The following is a 20,501-nucleotide window of genomic DNA, read 5'->3' as shown; positions in this document are numbered from 1 at the left end:
TGATGCAAGTTGGACATTGAGGCAAACCTAGATATTGGTTTGATCCAGTGACAGCACCAAGGTGCAGGGCCGACTCAATGAATTTAGTGGCCCTAGGCGTAAACTTTAAACGGGGTCTTTTATTATATTTAATTATAAATTCATATTTTTTTTCAATTAAAATTTATTTTTCTTGCTTTTTGAGAGGCAAAATTACTGATTAAATTTTTAGGAATAAATGAAACACAATCTATAATAAATAAAAAAATTGCAATTTAACTAGAATAATATAAATTTAATGTATAAAACAATAGAACCTGTTTTATCAAATGCACAATTGTAGCTTTACTTAATATGATCACTTTACACTTTGAATCTGCACAAAAAAATTAAAATTAATATTAATACAAAGTAAATTATTCTAAATTTATAATTTTGTTATTAATACTCTTTTTTTTTCTTTTCTTTTTTTTTGTGTAACAGGAAACCTATTTTTTTAGCATAATGTGTAGGACTCAACTTGATCTACTAAGACTAAAACCTGGTCACTATCCCTCTAAATCTGATTTCTTAAAAAAAAAAAAAAAAAAAAAAAAAAAAAAAAGAGAACGTGTAGGACTAGATCACTGGATCAATACCTAACAGTTAACTCCCATACCACCTTATCTGATTTCTTTAAAAAAAAAATAAAAAAAAAAAAAAAAAATGTGTAAGACTAGACTATTCAGACCATTCAAAAGGTGTAAGACTATTTAGCCTAAACGTGTAAGACTTTAACTCTTTTCTCTTATGGGTCTATTAACCATTCAGACCATTCAAAGAATCAAAAGGCTTCTAGAGAAATCTAAAGGAACCAAACCAAAGTTCAGCTTCAGCAAAAAAAAAAAAAAAAAAAAAAAACCACCTGCGTCACCCTCTTCAAAAGAAAAGAAAAGAAAAAAAAAACAGACCCGTGAGCAAACTCCTCTTCAAAAGAAAAAAAAAAAAAAAAACCTAGACACCCATGAAAAAAAAAACCGAGATACCCAACAGTAAACATGAAGAAGACGAAAGAGACAAAGGAAGAGAAAACAAAAAACGAACTTTCAGTGAACACACAAGTCTATTGCCAACACAGTTGATGAGTAAGCCAACTAATGAGTGTTTTTTTAGAATCAAGATATGGAGAGTCAGAGAATGAGTTTTTTTTTTTTTCCTTATTTGCCTCTTCTTTCTGCTTTTGTAATATTTTCTTCTGCAAGCTAATAATTTTTGCTGTTTGTAATATTTTCTTATGCAAGCTAAAGATTTGGTGATGGTCTGATCTGATGGGATTAGTTACATTGTCAGTTTGTCACTTCAGCTTTTTTCTGTGATAAACGGGCCTCTGTGAGAAACGGGTAGCCTGATGAGATTTGGTGATGGCTGTTTGAAATTAATTAATTAATTTTTTTTTTCGGTGAGAAACGGGTCTCTGTGAGAAACAGGCCTTCATGGTGATGGCCGTTTGTAAATTTTTTTTTTCTCAGATGGAAAAATAATATTATATACTATATTATTACTATTTGGGGGCCCTCTTATAAGTGGGGGCCTTAGGCGGTGGCCTAGCTCGCCTATAGCTTCAGCCGGCCCTGCCAAGGTGTAAGTGGATCGGATAGTTTGATCAAGTAACACTAATTTAAATGTTGCCTTTCTTAATTTGTACATTCCCTCTCTCAAAACCATACCAAAATAAATTTCATAGGCAAACAAAAGAAATTCTACCATCCTGCCATATTTCAAGTGAATATCTTCACGTATAAATAATTGCCAAAAAAATAAAAAAAATAAAAAATGAAAGTAAAAATTAAGGCAGATGAATATAGCACAATTAGCATCTCATGATGTTTTTAATAGAGGTATTCAGAATTTAATTTCTCTTATCAAATTATATATATAAGAAAATAAAAAAAATCTTTTTATTTATATAATATATAAAAGTTGAAACCTAATATTTATTGTTGTTGTAGTCTTGTTGAGCTACCTGCATAGCATTTTGGTCCATTAATTCTGCCAATTATGTCCATTTGGTTAACTCTGGTTTATTTTGTCCACTTTAATTTGTTTGATCCACTTTAGTCTATCTTGGTTCACTTTGATCATTTTTGGTTCATTCCACGAGCTCAGTTTATTTTGGTAGTGAGTGGATCTACACGTATGTAAAATGGTTTTTTGCCTAATATAAATGGGTGAGGGAGATTTAAATATTTGTTTTTTAGTGAGCTCAATTCACTTTGGTAGTGTACCGTTTTTCTTAAAAGCAAGACTTAGGTATGATATTTAAGTGCTGTTCTTTAGGTTTTATTTTTAAGATTTTTCTATGTAAATTTTTCCTTATGAGATGAAAGTGTATTTTTTAATTAAGTAGTTACATGACTAAATTTTAAGAGGAAAACTTAAAAAAATAGTACTTAAAGTACTGTATATAAGTTTTGTTATTTTCTTAATATTAATGAGTGATAGAGATTTGAACATGTGTTTTCCAGTAAAGGAAAGTAAACTATTATGGTTTACTAATTGGAATAACTTAGGTAATTTATCTTTGAGCACAATTTATCATTTTCAATTGAATTCAAATACCCCGGTACATTGAATTAATTATCTTTGAAAAAGATAACAATACTTTTTTTTATTGGTCAATATAATCAATATTTAAATTTAACTGATTTTTTTATTAAAAAAAGCTAATATTTTTAAATTAATAGTGTATAGAATTGAATTAAAAAAAGGAAAAAGAAGAAGGCTGATATATATTATTCAGCGTTAGATGAATGAATGAATTGACGTGACCAAAGAAATGATGACCATGCAAAATCCAACGTATCCTTTTCCGGGCCCACTATCCCCCACCACCGCCGCCACGACCACTCGCTCCAACCCCAACGTAGCTTTTACAACGCCACCAAACTACGCGGCGCGTCTGTCTCACTTGCTCACCCTCAAAGGCTTCAATCCCCTGTGGTGCCCCACACTAGTCACCCACCCAACCCCACACTCCCTCAAACCCTACCTCTCTCCCCCTCCAACCCTCGAATCCTTCTCCGCCATCGCCTTCACCTCACGCGCCGCCATCACATCCCTCTCAACCGCCATAGCTGACTTCGCCGAACCCCTCTTATCCCCACACGGCCACACCTTCGTCCTCGCCGCTCTCGGCAAAGACTCGGAACTCATCGTCCACGACGATTCCTTCATCGCCAAGTTTTGCCAAAACCCTAACCGAATCAGAGTCTTAGTGCCTCCAATCGCGACCCCGAGCGGTTTAGTCCACGCGCTAGGTCTAGGGCTCGGACGGAGGGTCCTGTGTCTGGTCCCAACCGTGGTGGGGCTCGACGAGCCGGCGGTGGTGGCGAATTTTGTGAAGGAGCTGGAGGAGAAGGGGTGGGATCCAGTGAGGGTGAGCGCGTACGAGACCCGGTGGAAGGGGCGCGAGTGTGGGAAGGAACTGGTGGAGAAGTGCGAGAGGGGGGAATTGGGTGCGGTGGTGTTCACGAGCACTGCTGAGGTGGATGGGCTGTTGAAGAGTCTGAGGGAAATGGTTGGTTGGGATTGGGAGATGGTGAGGAAAACGTGTCCTGATTTGGTTGTGGCGGCCCATGGGCCTGTTACGGCTGCTGGGGCTGAGAGTTTGGGTGTCAAAGTTGATTTGGTGAGTGATAAGTTTGATAGCTTTGATGGTGTTGTTAATGCTCTTGCTTTGAGATTTGGTATGGTTTAGAATTTGAGCAAGTTTTGTAATTGTAATTGTACTTGTAATTTAGTTTTGGTTGGTAGAGATTTTATGATGGGTTTTTTGTTGTTTATTCAAAATGTAGATTGGTCATTTGTCCATTATGTTTAGTTGTTCCATATTCATGAAAGTTTGTTGAGAAAAAAGAAGCAATTTTGATACTGTTGTTAATGCTTGTTGTGGCAATTGAATTGGTTTTAGTATGGCTGATTCTAGTACAGAGCAATATGATTTTCAGGACTGTGATTTCTTTGCTAGTACAGGCACTGACTAAAACCAAGTAATAGTTTTTAATAGAGATTTGAAATCTATGACGTTTTCTTTCTAGTGTAGGCAAAATTCAAATTCAAGTTTTTTATTTGATGACAACAAGAGACATTATCAATTTAACTAACTAGAATTTGCGATCAAATACTAGTTAAGAGCAGGCACTGGATTTTAGAATTTCATCAAATTGTTTCAGGAAAGAAAATAAACATGCACTGTTTAATAACACATACCAAACCAAAGGAATGGAAAGAAGAAAGAAGAGCTGGTCCCCAACTCTCTTAACCCCCCCTAACACACAGCTAGGGATGTCCGAGAATCTGAGATGGTGGAAGGACCAGTTCTGTTACAAGAAAACCACTGGGTGAGAATTGAGATTAATGTTTATGGAGAGATACATAATACAATAGCTTCCCCTATTACAATTGAAATAAAGTAGTTAAAATTTCCAACAGTAGAAGAATATTGGCAGCATCCCCTTCAGTTATGATATTTACTGGGCATAGGAGCTGATCACAGATCGCAGCAAAAAGGGCAGCCATAGCTTCTCCCCTTAGTGCATTCCCTGGATATTCTCTTTTTGTCCAAGCTTTTCTAAATTAAACCTTCTTTATCTTTGCAAATGACTCCCAGGCTCCCAGCATGACCACTGATTCCCTAACAGCTGCATCAAAGTTTAATTTTAACCAACCTGCAGTGCAGGTGGAGGATGCCACTTCCGAAGAGCTTCTGAGGCTTCGGATGGCAACCATGCTTTCCAACAATCTTGGAAGCTCCGTTTGCTTTGATAGTTTGGGCCAGCTCTAAACCCTTCAAAAATCATCTTGTTTCTGTTCATCCAGAGGAGATCACATAGCAGTACACTGAATTAAAGTAGACTGACCTGCCTCCTCCACCTCTAACTTGAAGAATTCAGCTGGGCATCTTAACCCAATGATCAATGATTTAATGGATGAAACAAGGAGATTCTCCAGTTCAATTGGCAATAACAAGTTTGCCCAGACATAGATGGTAAAAGGGCATTTGATAAAGATATGCAGTGCAGTTTCATAAGGACACCCCGAAAAAGTGCACACATCTGTTGAGGATATTTTAACTAGTTTGTAGCACATCTTTCGTAGGTAAGATATCTCACTCCATTTTCCACAGTAATAACTTCAATCTTTCATGTATTATGAGTCTCCACAATGGCTCCTAGTTTCTGTTCTGTTTATAATGTTAAAAACAACTTTGATCATCTTACATTATTTTAATTAGATTATTTTAGTTAAAATGATTATTACAGCACAACTGCATCTAGAAAAAAAAAGTGTTAAACTTTAAAAATTTGTACCTAAAAATAAGCTTTTAACTGTAACGCTATAGTACTAGAGTTTTTCTGTTGATCCCTTTTCTGATATTGCTGTTTTCTTTTAAATTTTAATAGACTTTTTGTAATTTACTAAAGTCTAAAACCCTATCAAGTGCCCCTATAACCCTAAGAACTTTTCATAAATACTCTAATTTGCTTGTTTGTCCTGGGAATAATGAAGTTTCATCTTATCTTTCGAAATGGACCTGTAACAGAGAATGTATGGCCTAGTATAAAGTAACTAGCAGAGATTATATGACCTAGCATAAAATGAAAAACAAAAACAGATATTGAAAAGTTGAACAAATATGTATATATATATAGTCCACCACCACCCCTCAAGATGGGGTGAAGGGTACACAACCTCGTAGGTCACTATTATACAGCAGTGCCACTTTTATAGTGCAAAACAGTTCTAATAATTATGATAAAAGCAAGCTATAGACCAGATTAACTACAGACAGGCACTCTTATCATCTAACTATTCTTTATATCTGTTATGTCCAATAATATATGGAAATGTGTAATTGAAATTATAACTTGGAGCCCTCCTGCTTAAGTTCTGTTGTTATCTTGTGGCTTCAACCCAGATAAAAACTTGAGTGCATCTTCTATGGATGGACGATCAGATGCCCTACTTCTAGTGCAGATCAAAGCAACATCAATAACCACTTTTATCTCCTCTTGCAAAGAGGTTTTACAATCAACTTCATTCTCATTGTAAATGTCTTTTAAAAGAACCTCCTTTGGTTTGTTGCGAATGCTTGCTCCTGCATTTGTCAACTTGCCATTAGTTAAAATTTCCAGAATGATCTCTCCGAAGTTGTAAATGTCCATGTAAAGCTCCTCTTTAATGGCATTGTTGAATTCACCTGTCCAAAGATAAGAAACAAACCTTAAAGGACTGCTTCTAGTTCTTTGAATAGAGACTGCAAATAAGTAGAATCAATAAAGGCTGAGGTGCAAAAAGATGTCAAACTGTGGGAATATTCTCTTCCAAATGTCTTTCATTGTCTCTGTCGGCAAAATAGACTGGTTTTGAATTTTGATGCTCTCTTTCAAAATAGTAGTGCTAATATGCTATTCCTGATTGTATGCTAAGATTGCCAAGGAATATTTATTCTCTTACTAAACAAGCGATAACTTTCTTGGTTGGACCTATAGTGATTTTTTAAAAGCTTATAAAGTATATGTACAGCTTGTTCAGACATTCTCTCAACTTTGCTAATCTTGGAATGTTTGATGAAAGCTTCAATTTGTTTGTTTGACATAAGTGAGTAAGCTGTTGAAAGACAAGAATCCTCATAACAGCTAACATATACTACATGAAAGAATATAAAACATATACAGTTATTCATACCTGTTTCCTTCTTGGAAGTTGCTGTATATAAACCTTTATTCAACTGTACCAGATACTTGAAGCCAAATTCTGCCAAATGGGTTTCCATGTTTTCATCAAACACTATGTTACTTGACTTCAGATCTCCATGAGGAATTGCTGGATAACAGTCGTGGTGAAGGAAGCAAAGTCCCTTTGCAATCCCAACTATAATTTTGTATTTGGTTGCCCAGTCCATCTTCATTCTTATTTTCTCAGCTAAATTCCCATTAGGCAAGTAATCATACAAAAGATAAGCCAAATGCTTGTTATAGCAAAATCCCAACAATCTAATCAAATTTTTGTGCCTTGAATTTCCCAAGCTTGTTATAAATTCTGACATGACCCCAATTCTCTTGGCTTCCCATTCAATTTTCTTCACCAGAACTGTTATACCTGTAGGCAGGACTGCCTTACAAACTGAAGCCGATGGTGCTTGTACAGCTTCTGCTGATTCTGTAGAACTGAGGCTCTTCAAAACATCCTTGGCAGTGAATCGAGGGATTCCATTAAACGAGACCATCTTCCATCGGCCTTTAAATCCTCTTTGGAAGTAAATTATCCCAAGAATTGATGCTACAATTAATATGACCACCCCTGCACACAGTACCAGGACCCATCTTAGCTTCTCTGTGCCTTTGCTTCCCAATATTGTATCTGAACCAGAACATGGTCGCAGAGGTGCTCCACATAGCTGAGGATTTCCAACAAATGCAGTGCTACCCATTAATCTAAATGAAGTTTCTGAGGGAATGGAACCGGAGATATCATTGAAAGACACATTCAATAGTAGTAAACTTGAAGAACTGCCAAACTTTACTGGTATTGGGCCATTGAAACTATTGTGTGATAGGTCCAAGACACTAAGAGCAGGAAGATTTGCAAGCTCTTCAGGTATATGACCTGACAAATTATTGTTTGCCAAATCCATCCTCTCAATAGCCTGGCAATTAGAAACACTTTTTGGGACAATTCCTGACAAATTGTTCATGCTCAGTTCAATTACAGAAATGGATTTGCAAGACTGGAATGGAGGAAGATTGCTTGAGATACTACAAGAGGATGCTGAGAAGTTTTGAAGAGGTGGCAAAGACCATGTCTCTGCAGGGATCATGCCTCCTAATTCTGGATTGTTAGAGATGTTGAAGTACTGAAGCTTGGCAGCTTGGGATATATCTGTGGGAATCCCACCTGTCAACTTGTTCCTTGACAAGTCCACATATGTGATATCAGAAAGATGGCTGAATTTTAAAGGAACCTCACCTGAGAATGAATTGTCTTCAAGTCTAAGACGAATAAGTGAAGAACAATTTGAGAGCGATGGTGAAAGACTGCCCGAAAAATTATTGGAAAACAAGATCAACTTATATAGCATACCTCCTGAACATATATCAGGTGGAATGCTGCCAATGAAATTGTTTGTGGAAACATCCACCCACTTGATTTTTGAGTTTCTGCCTAAGCTCAGTGGAAGTGAACCAGAGAAGAAATTGTTCCATATAAGAAGAGTTTCCAGTGATGGGAGTTCTGCAATGCCTTTGGGGACAGTGCCATTCATCTCATTGTACATAAGACTGAGGAGTCTCAGGTTCTTCAACTCTACAAAGCTCTCAGGTATAGGCCCTGAAATTTGGTTATCGGAAAGATCCAAGTTTGTGAGAGCCACGATTCTGCTGAACTCCCGTGGTATCAATCCAGTGAGCTGGTTTCTGAAGAGAAAAAGTGATTGCAGCTTGGTGAGGTTGGAGAGTTGCTCTGGTATTGGGCCAGAGAGATTTGCACCAGCAATATCAAGATACTGAAGTTCACTCATGTTTCCCAATTGCCGTGGAATACTTCCTTGGAAAGTGTTGTAGCCAATCTCCATATGGGTCACTGTTTTGAGTTTACCCAGTTCTGGTGGTATGTTACCACTCAGAAAATTTCCTCCTAGGTGAAGAAACTCAAGGCTCTTGAAAGATCCATATTCTGATGGGATTGGTCCATTGAAGTAACTCCCAGCAAAGTTAAAAACTTTGAGAGAGTCAAGCTGTGAAACTTCAACAGGCAATGGCCCTGAAAAACTGTTGCTGAAGGCATCAAACACAACCAGGTTCTTTAGACCAGATATCCCACCAGGAAAGTGGCCGGAAAAATTGTTTCTGCTGATATCTAAGATGTTTAGATTGGAAAGGTTGAAAATCTCCACAGGAAGCTGCCCAGAGAAAGAGTTGAAGCTGAGGTTGAGATCAACAAGCTCAGTGAAGACACCGAGTTGCTTCCCAGTCATTACACCAGAAAGATTCTTCATTGACAGGTCTAAACCAATAACAATAGTTTTGTTGCTGTTGCAAGTGATGCCAGACCAAGAACATGCAGATACTTCTCCAGGTGCATTCTTTCCAGGAGGTACAAGCCAGTCACTCAAACTGTGATAATCATCTACAAGCTCAGATTTTAAACCCAGTAGTGCCTCTGAGTAGGGATCAATGGCTGAGACCACTAAGATGAACATCAAAGAAAGTAAAAGCTTGTAAGACAAGCACCGGAAAATCTCCATTGGAACTCGCAGTGCATGAGAAAGATGGACAAATGAAGGTACCCCAGAAAGAAAACTGTGTCAGTTTATAATAAGATATGTAGAATTTGTTTTTTTAGGGTAAAAGAAATTCATTGGGACTAGTGAAAGGAAGCAACTGTGCTTAAAAGGAGTGAGATTGATATGAGAATATTATTGGTTTACCTTTGGGACAAGAGGGGACCTTTGTGTGTTTGTATATTTGGATGGTGTTGGCCACTAGGGAATAAAGCTTATATATATCTAATAAGAGCATCTTTTTCTTACTAGAGTATCCAATAAGCTAACTTTGAATTGGTGCCTGGACACTGTGGGACTCGAAACAAAATCATCAATATCCAGGTTTTAGCTTTTATAAAAATAAAAATGATAAAAAGTGTCTTGCATGGTCTATTTTGGCTGGACAGATGAACTGAATTTTAAGTAAGATAAGAGTGTTTTATCATGTAAGAAAGGCATATAAGAATTGAAAATGGACATTAATTTGTTATTCAGATATTACCACAGCTTCTGTGGAAAAATTAGTCTATTGTTACCAATTTTCTTTTCCATGTCAATTATTTTGGTGATCATTGTGCATAATAATGCATGGGGATAAAGAACGTGAAGGGAATATTATGGCATAATTGTGTCACCTCCACTGAAAAAAGTTTGGTAAAATCGTGGCAACTTAGTCTAAACGGCTATAATATATAATCATCCTTTTTGTTGTTTCCTTGCTAGTGAAAAGGAATGCTCCTATTTATATCCCTTTTACAGGATTTTAGAAAACAGCAAGATTTTACTTGAGGAGGAATGGCATTGCCATCCTGATTGCACGTGTTAAAGAAAGAGCTGATTGATTGTAAAGTTAATAAATCAATATCTTTTAATTGAATGTTGTGCAAGTTCTTAGAAAAAGCTGATCGATTGTAATAATTTTTTTTTAAAAAATTTAGCCAATGCATTTCAACATTTGTTAATTGGACCATTTAAAAAAATTAGGATTTTAACATTTTAGGTAAAAAGATTTTTATTTTTAAATTTATGTATAGCATTTTAAAACTTTTTTTTATAGGTATAACTATATTTTAAAAAAAAAATCAATAAACAAACTTCATGTACAAAACTATATCCAAAGGCAGTAATGTAATGGTCAAGATAAATTAGGATTTTAACATATTATCTTATATATTGTTTTAAACTGGTTTTGTGTACCCAAACTAATTACAGATTGCAGCAAATAAAAGATTGAACATATGAAGTAAAATAATTTGCAGAGAGTGAAAAGGAAAAAGAAAAAGAAAATGCAGCATATATGAATGAGTTTAGGGATGGATTTTTGTACCAAAGTCCTAATAAGGTTGATTATGGATGAAGAAAATTAATAAAGTAAATGATTGTTTAATTAATTATAGTTGACCATGTCATTAAATTATGGTAACAAATAATGTGATCCTAGACCTAGTCAAAACTGATTGAATAATAAGGGGGAAGATAATGATAGGGGAGGTGGTGTATTGGCCAGGTATTATAATGTATGTCACAGCATATATGGACAAGAGTAAGTCTTTGCTTGGATTCACTAATACAAGCTTTTGAAATGACAATAGCAGGTGCAGGGAAATAAAGATGGAAAAGGACAAGGGGTTGTGATAAAAGTAGTTGCCTTTTTTCTTGATTTATGATCAGCTTGCACTTTTTTGTGCTCCTGAAGGACGTAAAAGGTTTACCCTTTCTTGACATCTGTGAAGTTTGCCAGTTGCCACTCATTCCTCTCTCTTTATGCCGTGGTACAAACTCCCAGACTGAGTTTAATGTTAGAAAAAAAAAAAAAAAAAAAAAAAAAAGAATGATGCTAAAAGTCATAAAATTTTACACAACTTTAACTATAATTTACCTTATGATGAGTAGTAAATATATGAACTTATCACTATAATTCTAGCTCACAACTTGGCGTGCATCAAGTTGGGGCCAAGATTATGTGATTTTATCATTTTTTAATGAAAAATGATCAAATGAGATGCCTTTAGCATGAATATCTTGATTGATTAAGGATCTATTGGGTCCCTTATTATATGATCAACCTCTCGTGACAAATTCAGGTTTTTTAATGACTTTATCTACAGAATGTAATGCTCTTTTATTTATTTATAATTAAAGCGTGCAATCAATGATCAAATTACGTGAGCATTTGATTGATTAGTAGTGTTTATACTCTGCTTTTTTCTTTTTCTGGTATATAATTTTTTTTTGTACGTAGCAAGGTATGTACATAAGTTATTTGATTGGTGTTTATAGTTTATACTCTATAATATTCAATATCATCTTTAAAAAAAACAGTATTCAATACAATAGTTCTAGCTTATAACTTTTTAAAAGTGTATCCCAAACGTACACTTATTCTTCTCTCTATTCTTTCTCGTTCATACATAAAGTTATAGTACTGCACTGATAATCGCTTCCATTTGCCATTGGCACAAAACATATCCTTTTGGGTGTACTGTTATAGATTCGTTGCTAATACAAAAGTTTATAATCTAAAGAGATACAAAGTGCATTTGTTTGTGAAAGTGTCAAAATTGAACCAGGTTGTTCTTGCCTAGATGTTTATATATCTGGGTCAATAAAAGTTTAAATAGTATAAAGGAGAGTAAATAATAAGTGTCGAATTTATTCTAGAAGTCAAAATACTCCTTTTGAGTTTGACTCTAAAAATATGCTCTCATGATTCTCGGGGTTTTTTTTTTTTTTTTTTAAATAATAATAAAAAATACTCTTTTGGAGTATTATTAGAAGTGTATTGAATTTTCATACATATGTATTATACTTTTAAATATATAAATTGAAAGAATAATTAATAAATTTATTTCCTATATTGTTAGCTGAAGTTGTGCAATTAGGTCTTATAATAAAATTGATGACTCTTTTGATTTTTGAACATATTCCAATTATTTCAAGAAGAAAAAGTTGATTTTTTTATTGGATTAAATAATTATTGGATTAAATAAAATACTAATACCTTCTCATTAAAAAAAGAAAAAAGGAAAAAAGTAGTACAAAGACACAATGGACGCAAGAAGCTTTGTCCTCGGTAATTCAATTTATCGTCCTTTGCTTTCATTGAGCTGTGAAGTTGCTGGTCCAAAAATCTGTCATTGATTGCATGTACGCAAAAAAAAGAAAAAAAAAAGAAAAAGAAGAAAAAAAAAAGGGTATAAGTGTACAACAAGGTAATTAATATTTTGGTACTCATCATCACGAGAGGGACCGCAATTCTTCACAGTGTTCTCCCGTGACAATTTTATTGCACTTGCATGTCAAAATTCATGCATCGTTATATCATTCGTGCCTAGCACAATCGAACAACTAAATTCACATAAACTTCCTTTTATGCAAGTTTAAAAAAAAAATGTTTAAAGAATAATAATAATTATATATGTAAGAGACCCGATCTAAACTCTTGGCCCAAAAGGAGTATGGACCTAAGCCCAAATAGACCAAAGCAATATATATATTTTTTTTTGAGAAACTTTTTTAGCTATTTTATTTGCATGTCTATATTTTAGAGTTTATAATTGGCCCTCTTCAAATTTTTGGATTGGTCCAAATAGCCTAAAAGAAACTAATCGTTTTACCCTTTCTTTGAAATCATGGCTCCTCCATAGTCCAAATACAACACAAAAAAAAATCCATAAATCATCAATATCATAACTCAATAACTCATAACCAAAAAAATCTCATAGAAAAAAAATTCCCTTATAAGGGTGACAATAATTTATATAACTTTTTAATTGATTTATAAATTATGAGAAAGTCAATTACAATATTTAAATTTTTTTCAAAAGATAAAATGCAAAATTCTTTTTAAAGCCAATATTGATAATGTAGCATTGCCAACTCTTACTATTAATATTCCAATTTTTTAAAATCCTCAAACAAAGTTTTGAAAACTTCATTATTGTGATTTTTAGTTGCATCCAAAAGTATGAGTTTATTATATTGGTGAGTTGGTCAATGTGATAAAATCAACATATTAATTCCAATTATCCAAAATTTGGAGATCCGAAGTCCTCTTCATTTTTTATTCTTTCTCCGAAAATGTTTGAATATCATATTGTAACTTTCAACTTTTTTGGTTCATATTATTTCCTTCTTGGCTTAAATATTTATGGTAATAAAGTGCAATTGTTTTGTCTACCACGACTTTTTTTTTTTTTTTTTAATAAACCATGTCACTTGAAATTTTTTTGGTTCATGCTTTCGCCCCCCCTAAGTTCAAATCCTGGTTCCATCCCTGTTTGTAGAGAGCAAGTTGTAGAACTGGGTTTCAGTGAAATTAACAATGGCTAGGACAAGTTTGAAAGATCATCATGTAAGAGCAAAACACGTAAGGCCAGGTGTATATGTTGTCTGAGGAGGCAAATATTCTTATAGACCAATAGAACTGATTATAGGTGCAATTCTCATTGTTACAATGTTCCTTCTCTCTCTCTCTCTCTCTCTCTCTCTCTCTCTCTCTCTCTCTCTCTCTCTCTCTCTCTCTCTCTTTTGTCTCCCCCTCTCATGGAGGGTCTCCCTTCTTATATANCAAAAGAGAGAGAGAGAGAGAGAGAGAGAGAGAGAGAGAGAGAGAGAGAGAGAGAGAGAGAGAGAGAGAAGGAACATTGTAACAATGAGAATTGCACCTATAATCAGTTCTATTGGTCTATAAGAATATTTGCATCCTCAGACAACATATACACCTGGCCTTACGTGTTTTGCTCTTACATGATGATCTTTCAAACTTGTCCTAGCCATTGTTAATTTCACTGAAACCCAGTTCTACAACTTGCTCTCTACAAACAGGGATGGAACCAGGATTTGAACTTAGGGGGGCGAAAGCATGAACCAAAAAAATTTCAAGTGACATGGTTTATTCATTAATGGGGAGGTAACCCCTTGGCAGGATAACGTTGGTTAGAGTGAGCCACTTGAGTGCGGATAAGGCCTCTGATGGGACGGACAACCAGAAGAAAAGCAAATAGACGATCAACAGATGGAAGCAGGAGATAGGAAGATGAAAACTATAAAAGAAGAGCTAGTAAAGCCAAAGGGGGGGGGGGGAAAACCCGAAGGCCTCCTCGGCCATAGGCCGAGGAGCATTCCCCTATTTGTAAGGAAACACTTAGCCTTTTTTATAAGAAAAAGTTTGAACGTGGTGATCGACGGCCAGCACCCAAGCCTGTCAACCCACTCTCTATAAATTTATTGTTTGGGCTTATTGGGCTGAAACCCAACACTCAATTCAAATTGGGTCCTTACAAAAATAAATAAACAAATTATTATTGGTATTATTATTATAATTTTTGTTTTTTTTTTAATTTTTTTTTTTAATATCACCAGGTGTGTTCTGTCCCTTTGACAGTATAGAGAAGTTAACGTGTGGCAAATGGGAGATGTGTTGAAATTAAAAGGGTGAAGTTGGGTTTTATATTAAAAATTGAGGGAAAGTTTAGAAGTAGACATTTTTTCCACGATAATATTTATGGTCCGTTTGGGAACAACTTATTAGTTGAAACTGAAAAATTTTTGTTGAAACTACAGTAGATAAAGGTAAAAACTAATTGAAATAATACAGTATGACCCATGAATAGTACCAAAAAATGCAATAAGACTTATGAATAATAGCAAAAATAAGTTAAATAGTAAAATAAGCTAACTTTAAACTTTAATCCCAAATCAATTGTATTTTCAACTAAAGAAATTGTTGTGTTCTGCAATTACACCTCAACAGATGCCATGTTGAAACATAGGAGACTAATAAGCCCCTTTTTCATGTGAGAGTGTATATAATGCAATGGGTATATGAAATCATCCTCTCACATAGGGGTTCATACTACATACCATGCTTGTGGTATCCACCTCATCTGAGAAGGTAGTTACATATTCTTGATACATAATTGTGTAATGGATATATGAAACTATCCTCTCACATAGGCCCCTATGTGAGAGGATAATTTCATATATCCTATGATAGGGGTTGATTCCATGCTTGTGGAACCCACTCTATGTAAGAAGGTAACATATTCTTGAAACACAATTTCTGCATGCTTGAATTTCAAGCTTATATATTTGGTCAAAGTCTCAAGGACAACCACAAGTATTTCTAGTAATAAATTCCTTTGGCTTTTAACCTAAATAAAAGGCTATTATATTGATCCATGCAAAATCAATAGTGTTATCTTCTTCAAGGGTAATTAAATTTAACCATGTGGTTTATTACTTAATGTCAACGTGTTAAAGACTAGACCATTCAAAGAATTGTAAAACTAAGATATTCAAATACTAACGTGTGTATGTTATGTGTAATAAGTAGTGCACAATAAACACTTATATATTTTTTTCCTAATTACCTCTATATTAAAATGTCTCTTAATTTCCATAAAAAGAAAAAAAAAAAATCTGTTATTCTAAAGCAATTATGAAGTGGATAGCTTCTTTTTTTTGGGTATACCGTTGGGGTTAAAACAAAAGTAGAATTCCAAATGGACCAAACCCCACGTGTGATTATCATTACAACTAGATACACTGAGGAGTCTCTCGACCGTTTTAAAAAAGCAATATACACTATATTTCTCATTATAAATTTTACAAATGTTTTTTTTTTTTTTCTATAAGATAAACTTCACCATTGTTAAAGTTGTCAACTTGTTATTGGTTCTTATCCAGGTTTATTACCGACAGTCTGACATTATTTTATCGTCTATCATTTACAATTTGTTGCCTCAAGGATTATTAAAAGTTGTGTGGAAAATATAATGACTACTTATAATTGGTACTATTAAAAAACGACCAATTGGTTGAACTTCACGCAAAGAGCTCGCTAACTATTTCAACATGCTCTTTTGCGAAGATAGCATTTTGAGTAGACAATGGTTCTACTTCCGCTGTCTGTTTACTTGCCTTATTCTTTTTTTAGATGAATTTTACTTGCCTTATTCTGAGCAGTCAAAGGATTATGAAGAAAAAAAAGTACAGAAGAATTCTGAAAGAAATTTCCCTAAGACACGGTTTGAAAAAGACACCGCACCGACCGTGCGTCCATGGGCACAAGACAGAGAGGAACACATCTTTTTAGGAAAAAGGAAAAGAAGAATTCACTTAAGAATTGGATTCCCATATAGAGTCAAAAGATTAGGAGCTTATGCTCGATTTGATATCTTTTAGTTTAATCATAAGAAAAAGTACCACAAAAATTATATAAGAAGTCACCACAAAAAAAAAAAAAAAAAAAAAGGTAGCAAAGCATCTCTATTTTACTTTCTATCCTTCTTTTACTTTTTTTTTTAATAATATTTTTAACATGTGGGCACCCCTTAGAAAATCAAAAAAGACCCTTGAAAACCTTAAATTAGGTGCTGCTATGGAGAAAATGTAGGCAAAATTGGACTTTCTCACTTCCAGGGCCATATAAATAAAGAGGTGTGAAACGTGTAGTCAAAATATTGGTGGTGCAGAAACTAATGAAACACAATGGATATACATTCTACAAACAAAGACATCAATCATGCAGAAGAGTGGGTGGAGTTAGCAAAGTGATTGAAGTAAGGGACCCTCTTCATTTCTTTCACTTCCTAAAAAATACTTTCAGATTACTGTTTTTGTTTTGCTTCAAGCACCAAAAATGACAAAACCAAGGCGGCAAATGCAGGGTCAAGATTTTTGATTCATAATATTTAATTTTTAAAGATTAAACAAAATTTAATGCAACTTAATCAGTGTCATTAACAACTTAATATCTCCACTCCCAAATCATTGAATTGAGAAACTGGTGAAATGAGGCATCACCAAATGCATGCATGTCAGAATGGAAACACCAAATTGCTCTTAACATTTATTTAGAACTTAAAGTATTCTACAAGTCCAGGAATGAATTTCTGCCATACTTACAAGTATCAGACATACAGAATACGTAAGTTCAAGAATTCTGAACCAAAAATATGTACTGTATGAGTCTAAAGTCTAAACATGTAATAGGGCAGCCATATGCCCAAATCTATTGTCAAAATATTCATTAAACTAAAAGGGAATGAGTTTGTAAAAACATAATATCTTCTTTATGCAAATTGAAATAGAAGCTGATCAATATGATTTCACAGGACCAGGCCTGTTGATGCCCCAGGAGAATACTAATAATGAGATTAGTGCATTAATATCAGCAACAGTGTATAATAAGAGGAAACTGGTTTCCCTCCCCATTAACAAGAATCGTTTTCATTGTTATTCTCTAGGTGATTGACTTCCTTTTCTATTATGTTAATCTTGTAGTACTACACAGGCCATTAAGAACAAAAGATGCCAGTGCTTGGGTGGGGAAAAATTCTCCACTCACCAAAAGGAAGATATTCCATACAGTCGAACCTAATGGAAAGAAAGGGCTAAAACTATATACAGTCATATCTAAGCGAGGGAAGGCTAACATTGTTTCTTCTGGTGAGAATATGAAAAAAAATACTTTACTTTGATCAGTAGGGAATGAACATCTTGATAAGACTACGCCAAAAACAACATTAGAGCTTGACATGGCAGTCTTCATACACAACATTTTAAATACTGGAAACAAGTTCTATCTGACTTCAGATAAGTTCAAACGAATGACGAAGTTAAACAACTCAGCAATAAAGTGGTGTTCTTTACAAACCCTAAGAGGTGAGGATTCATTTAGTTGTTAAAAGAACAAGAGATCAATGAAAATTTCATGGAGGGGTATTCACTCAAAATGGTTATGTTAGGTTTTAAAACTTTAGAACAATTGGCAAACCACGAGCACAAAGTTGTCTAAATATAGATTTCTAAGTCTATAGGTTTGATTAGACAATATTCAAGGTGTTACAAGTCGGTATACAAGAACATTCAAATTACAGAAAGGAGAATTCAATTTCTAAAGAGTTCAACGATCGAAAATAGCAGATATGATTTTTCTGCAGAATTTAAATTAGGCCCAAGCCCATGAAAATGTTTAGGATTTAAGTCCAACACTACTAGGTATAAAAAGAAAACCTTAACTACGTTTTCACAAATCTGAGAGACTTTGAAGGTGCTCTTGTGAGATCTAAAAGGTATTGTGCCTTCCTCTTTCAAAGTCATTACCGGAAATCATTCTCATACCATTAGAACCGGTAGATCTGAATTTGCTGCAACAAGATCAACAACTTCTGATGATTTAAACCTTTAAGGGTGGTCTTGGAGTAACAAACCGGAGAGTTTGTTTTGCTAAACCTTTGAGTAAGATCTCATAGTAAAAAATGTGGGTGTTTGTGCAAAGCAAATCCAAAAGAAAAGGAGTTTGTGGATTCAGAGCTTGCACGTGGTCGTGTCAATAAGTTATTACTGGAGGTCGCAATAGATTTAGGGTTAAATATGATTGTAAAAGCTTCAATTCTCTATAGTGGATTTGTTTTACTTTGAGCATAGCTAGGTCAAATCCTCCCCAGGTATTTACCTTGAAACTGTTGGTTTCATTGGTTTTCATGGGTCTTCATATCGTGGTGTTCTTTATTTTCTGCTACTTTGCATGATATGATTTATTATTGTTTAGCTTAGATCTAAATAATTAACCTAAGTAACAACTTGGCTAATATATGAGGTTAAACAATCTGCATTAAGGGGTCTAAACAAACAAATGGGTTATTTGGAAGAAAGATAATTAACCTAAGTAACTACTTGGCTAATATATTAGGTTAAACAATCTGCATTAAGGGGTCTAAACAAACAAATGGGTTATTTGGAAGAAAGAGCAATCCAGTAGAATGGAAAGCGAACAGATAAATTAACTAAAAACAAAAACAAGGAAAGGAACAAGAAGAAATAAATAAAAGGACAGCCAAAGTCCCATATGGGACAGGAATAATGGCATTAGTTAGTAGAATCAACTTTAGGTCACAGCCTTGGCGTTGTTAACAACAGTGACCAAGAGCTTTTCACATAAACCTATTCACTCATCCAAGTAATCAAGAACTAGAAGTATGGTGTGACCGTATGAGTTCCAAGCATCTTATATATATGGGCAAATACACAAATCGCGCCTCCATGGTGTGATCTCATGCTCCACACTTGCTTTCTATTTGTCTAAGTCAAATGAAGCTGTTAAGAGGAGTTTGGAAAGAGCGCCAAGGAGGAGATTATGATGAAGGAGATGACATTTGGTCCAAGGACTACTGTTAAACATTTTATATATACATATATATATATATATATGAAAAATTGGTAGGTTACACATGCACCAAGTGGGTCTTAACCCTATGACTCACCTTCCATCCCATTATTTAGGAAGAAACAAATGCCTTTTGAGCTAGAGCTTATTGGTGATAAAAAAAATTTTGATAGGTAATCAGAAAAATATTATTAAAGAAAATAGTAAGGAAAAATATAAGTTGTTCATGATGATGAACAACAAGAAAAGGATAAAATAAATTACAAAAAAGAAAAGAAAAAAGAGGGAAATTAGGAAACTAATCTAAGAGAAAATATCAACTCAGAGAGAGAGGAACAATTAGTAAAACCCCAACAACAAGAGCACTCAAAAAGACTACGCTGGCATAAAACCTTTTAACTCTTCCAACGTTTTCTCAGTGTCCTCAAAGGAACGGCGATTTCGTTCCAAGCAAGTAATCCACATCAAGCAACCTGGAATCAAATTTCAAATATTTGAAGTATGATTCCCAAGCCATTGATGCCAACAAAATAATAATTACGCCACCGATCTTGGCATAACCCAATGAACACCGAAAGTCTAAAGCATAAAAGTCCATAAGGTATATGTAACAGGACAGTGAAAAAGAAGGTGGTCCATCGACTCCCCATCACATTGATACATACAACAACCATTTGCCAAAGAGCGACCTCAGAGCATGAGATTATCCAAGGTAAGAATCCGACCATGAATAGCTGTCCACAAAAGGAAAGCCACTCGCTTAGGCACATTTGGTTTCCAAACCCCCTTCCAAGGAAACATAGAATTATGAGCACCCCGAATCACATGGTAGAAAGGTAGAAAGCCACTTGCTTATTGGTGATAAAAATTAATCCTCACATTCATCATAAAGCAATTTATCAACTCCAAGTTGGCCCTAAGAACAACAAAGTTAACTATTTCCTTTATACTACGTCATTTTCTGCAAGATGGAGTGAAGGATACAAAAGATAAAAAATTTAAAAGCTAGATGGTTGGCTGCAGATTTTATAAAAAAAAAAAAAAAAA

At 34.6% G+C, this 20,501-nt stretch overlaps 1 protein-coding gene across 1 annotated transcript; it reads right to left on the bottom strand.

Moving 5' to 3' along the window:
• Window positions 1–5,633: 5,633 nt before the first annotated feature.
• LOC112035645 (leucine-rich repeat receptor-like protein kinase TDR) lies at window positions 5,634–9,519 on the bottom strand. Its single transcript, XM_024068477.2, has 2 exons — window positions 6,706–9,519; window positions 5,634–6,217 (listed from the first exon to the last, which is right to left on the bottom strand). The coding sequence occupies exons 1-2, from the start codon at window positions 9,260–9,262 to the stop codon at window positions 5,901–5,903; spliced, it is 2,874 nt and encodes a 957-aa protein (XP_023924245.2). The 5' UTR covers window positions 9,263–9,519; the 3' UTR covers window positions 5,634–5,900.
• Between the last annotated feature and the right edge of the window lie 10,982 nt (window positions 9,520–20,501).

Source organism: Quercus suber, unplaced genomic scaffold, assembly GCF_002906115.3.
Source record: "Quercus suber isolate HL8 unplaced genomic scaffold, Cork oak 2.0 scaffold_280, whole genome shotgun sequence".
In the NCBI taxonomy this organism is placed as follows: domain Eukaryota; kingdom Viridiplantae; phylum Streptophyta; class Magnoliopsida; order Fagales; family Fagaceae; genus Quercus; species Quercus suber.
The sequence above is the reverse complement of the archived record's forward strand: the minus strand, read 5'-3'. Positions and strand labels throughout refer to the sequence as shown.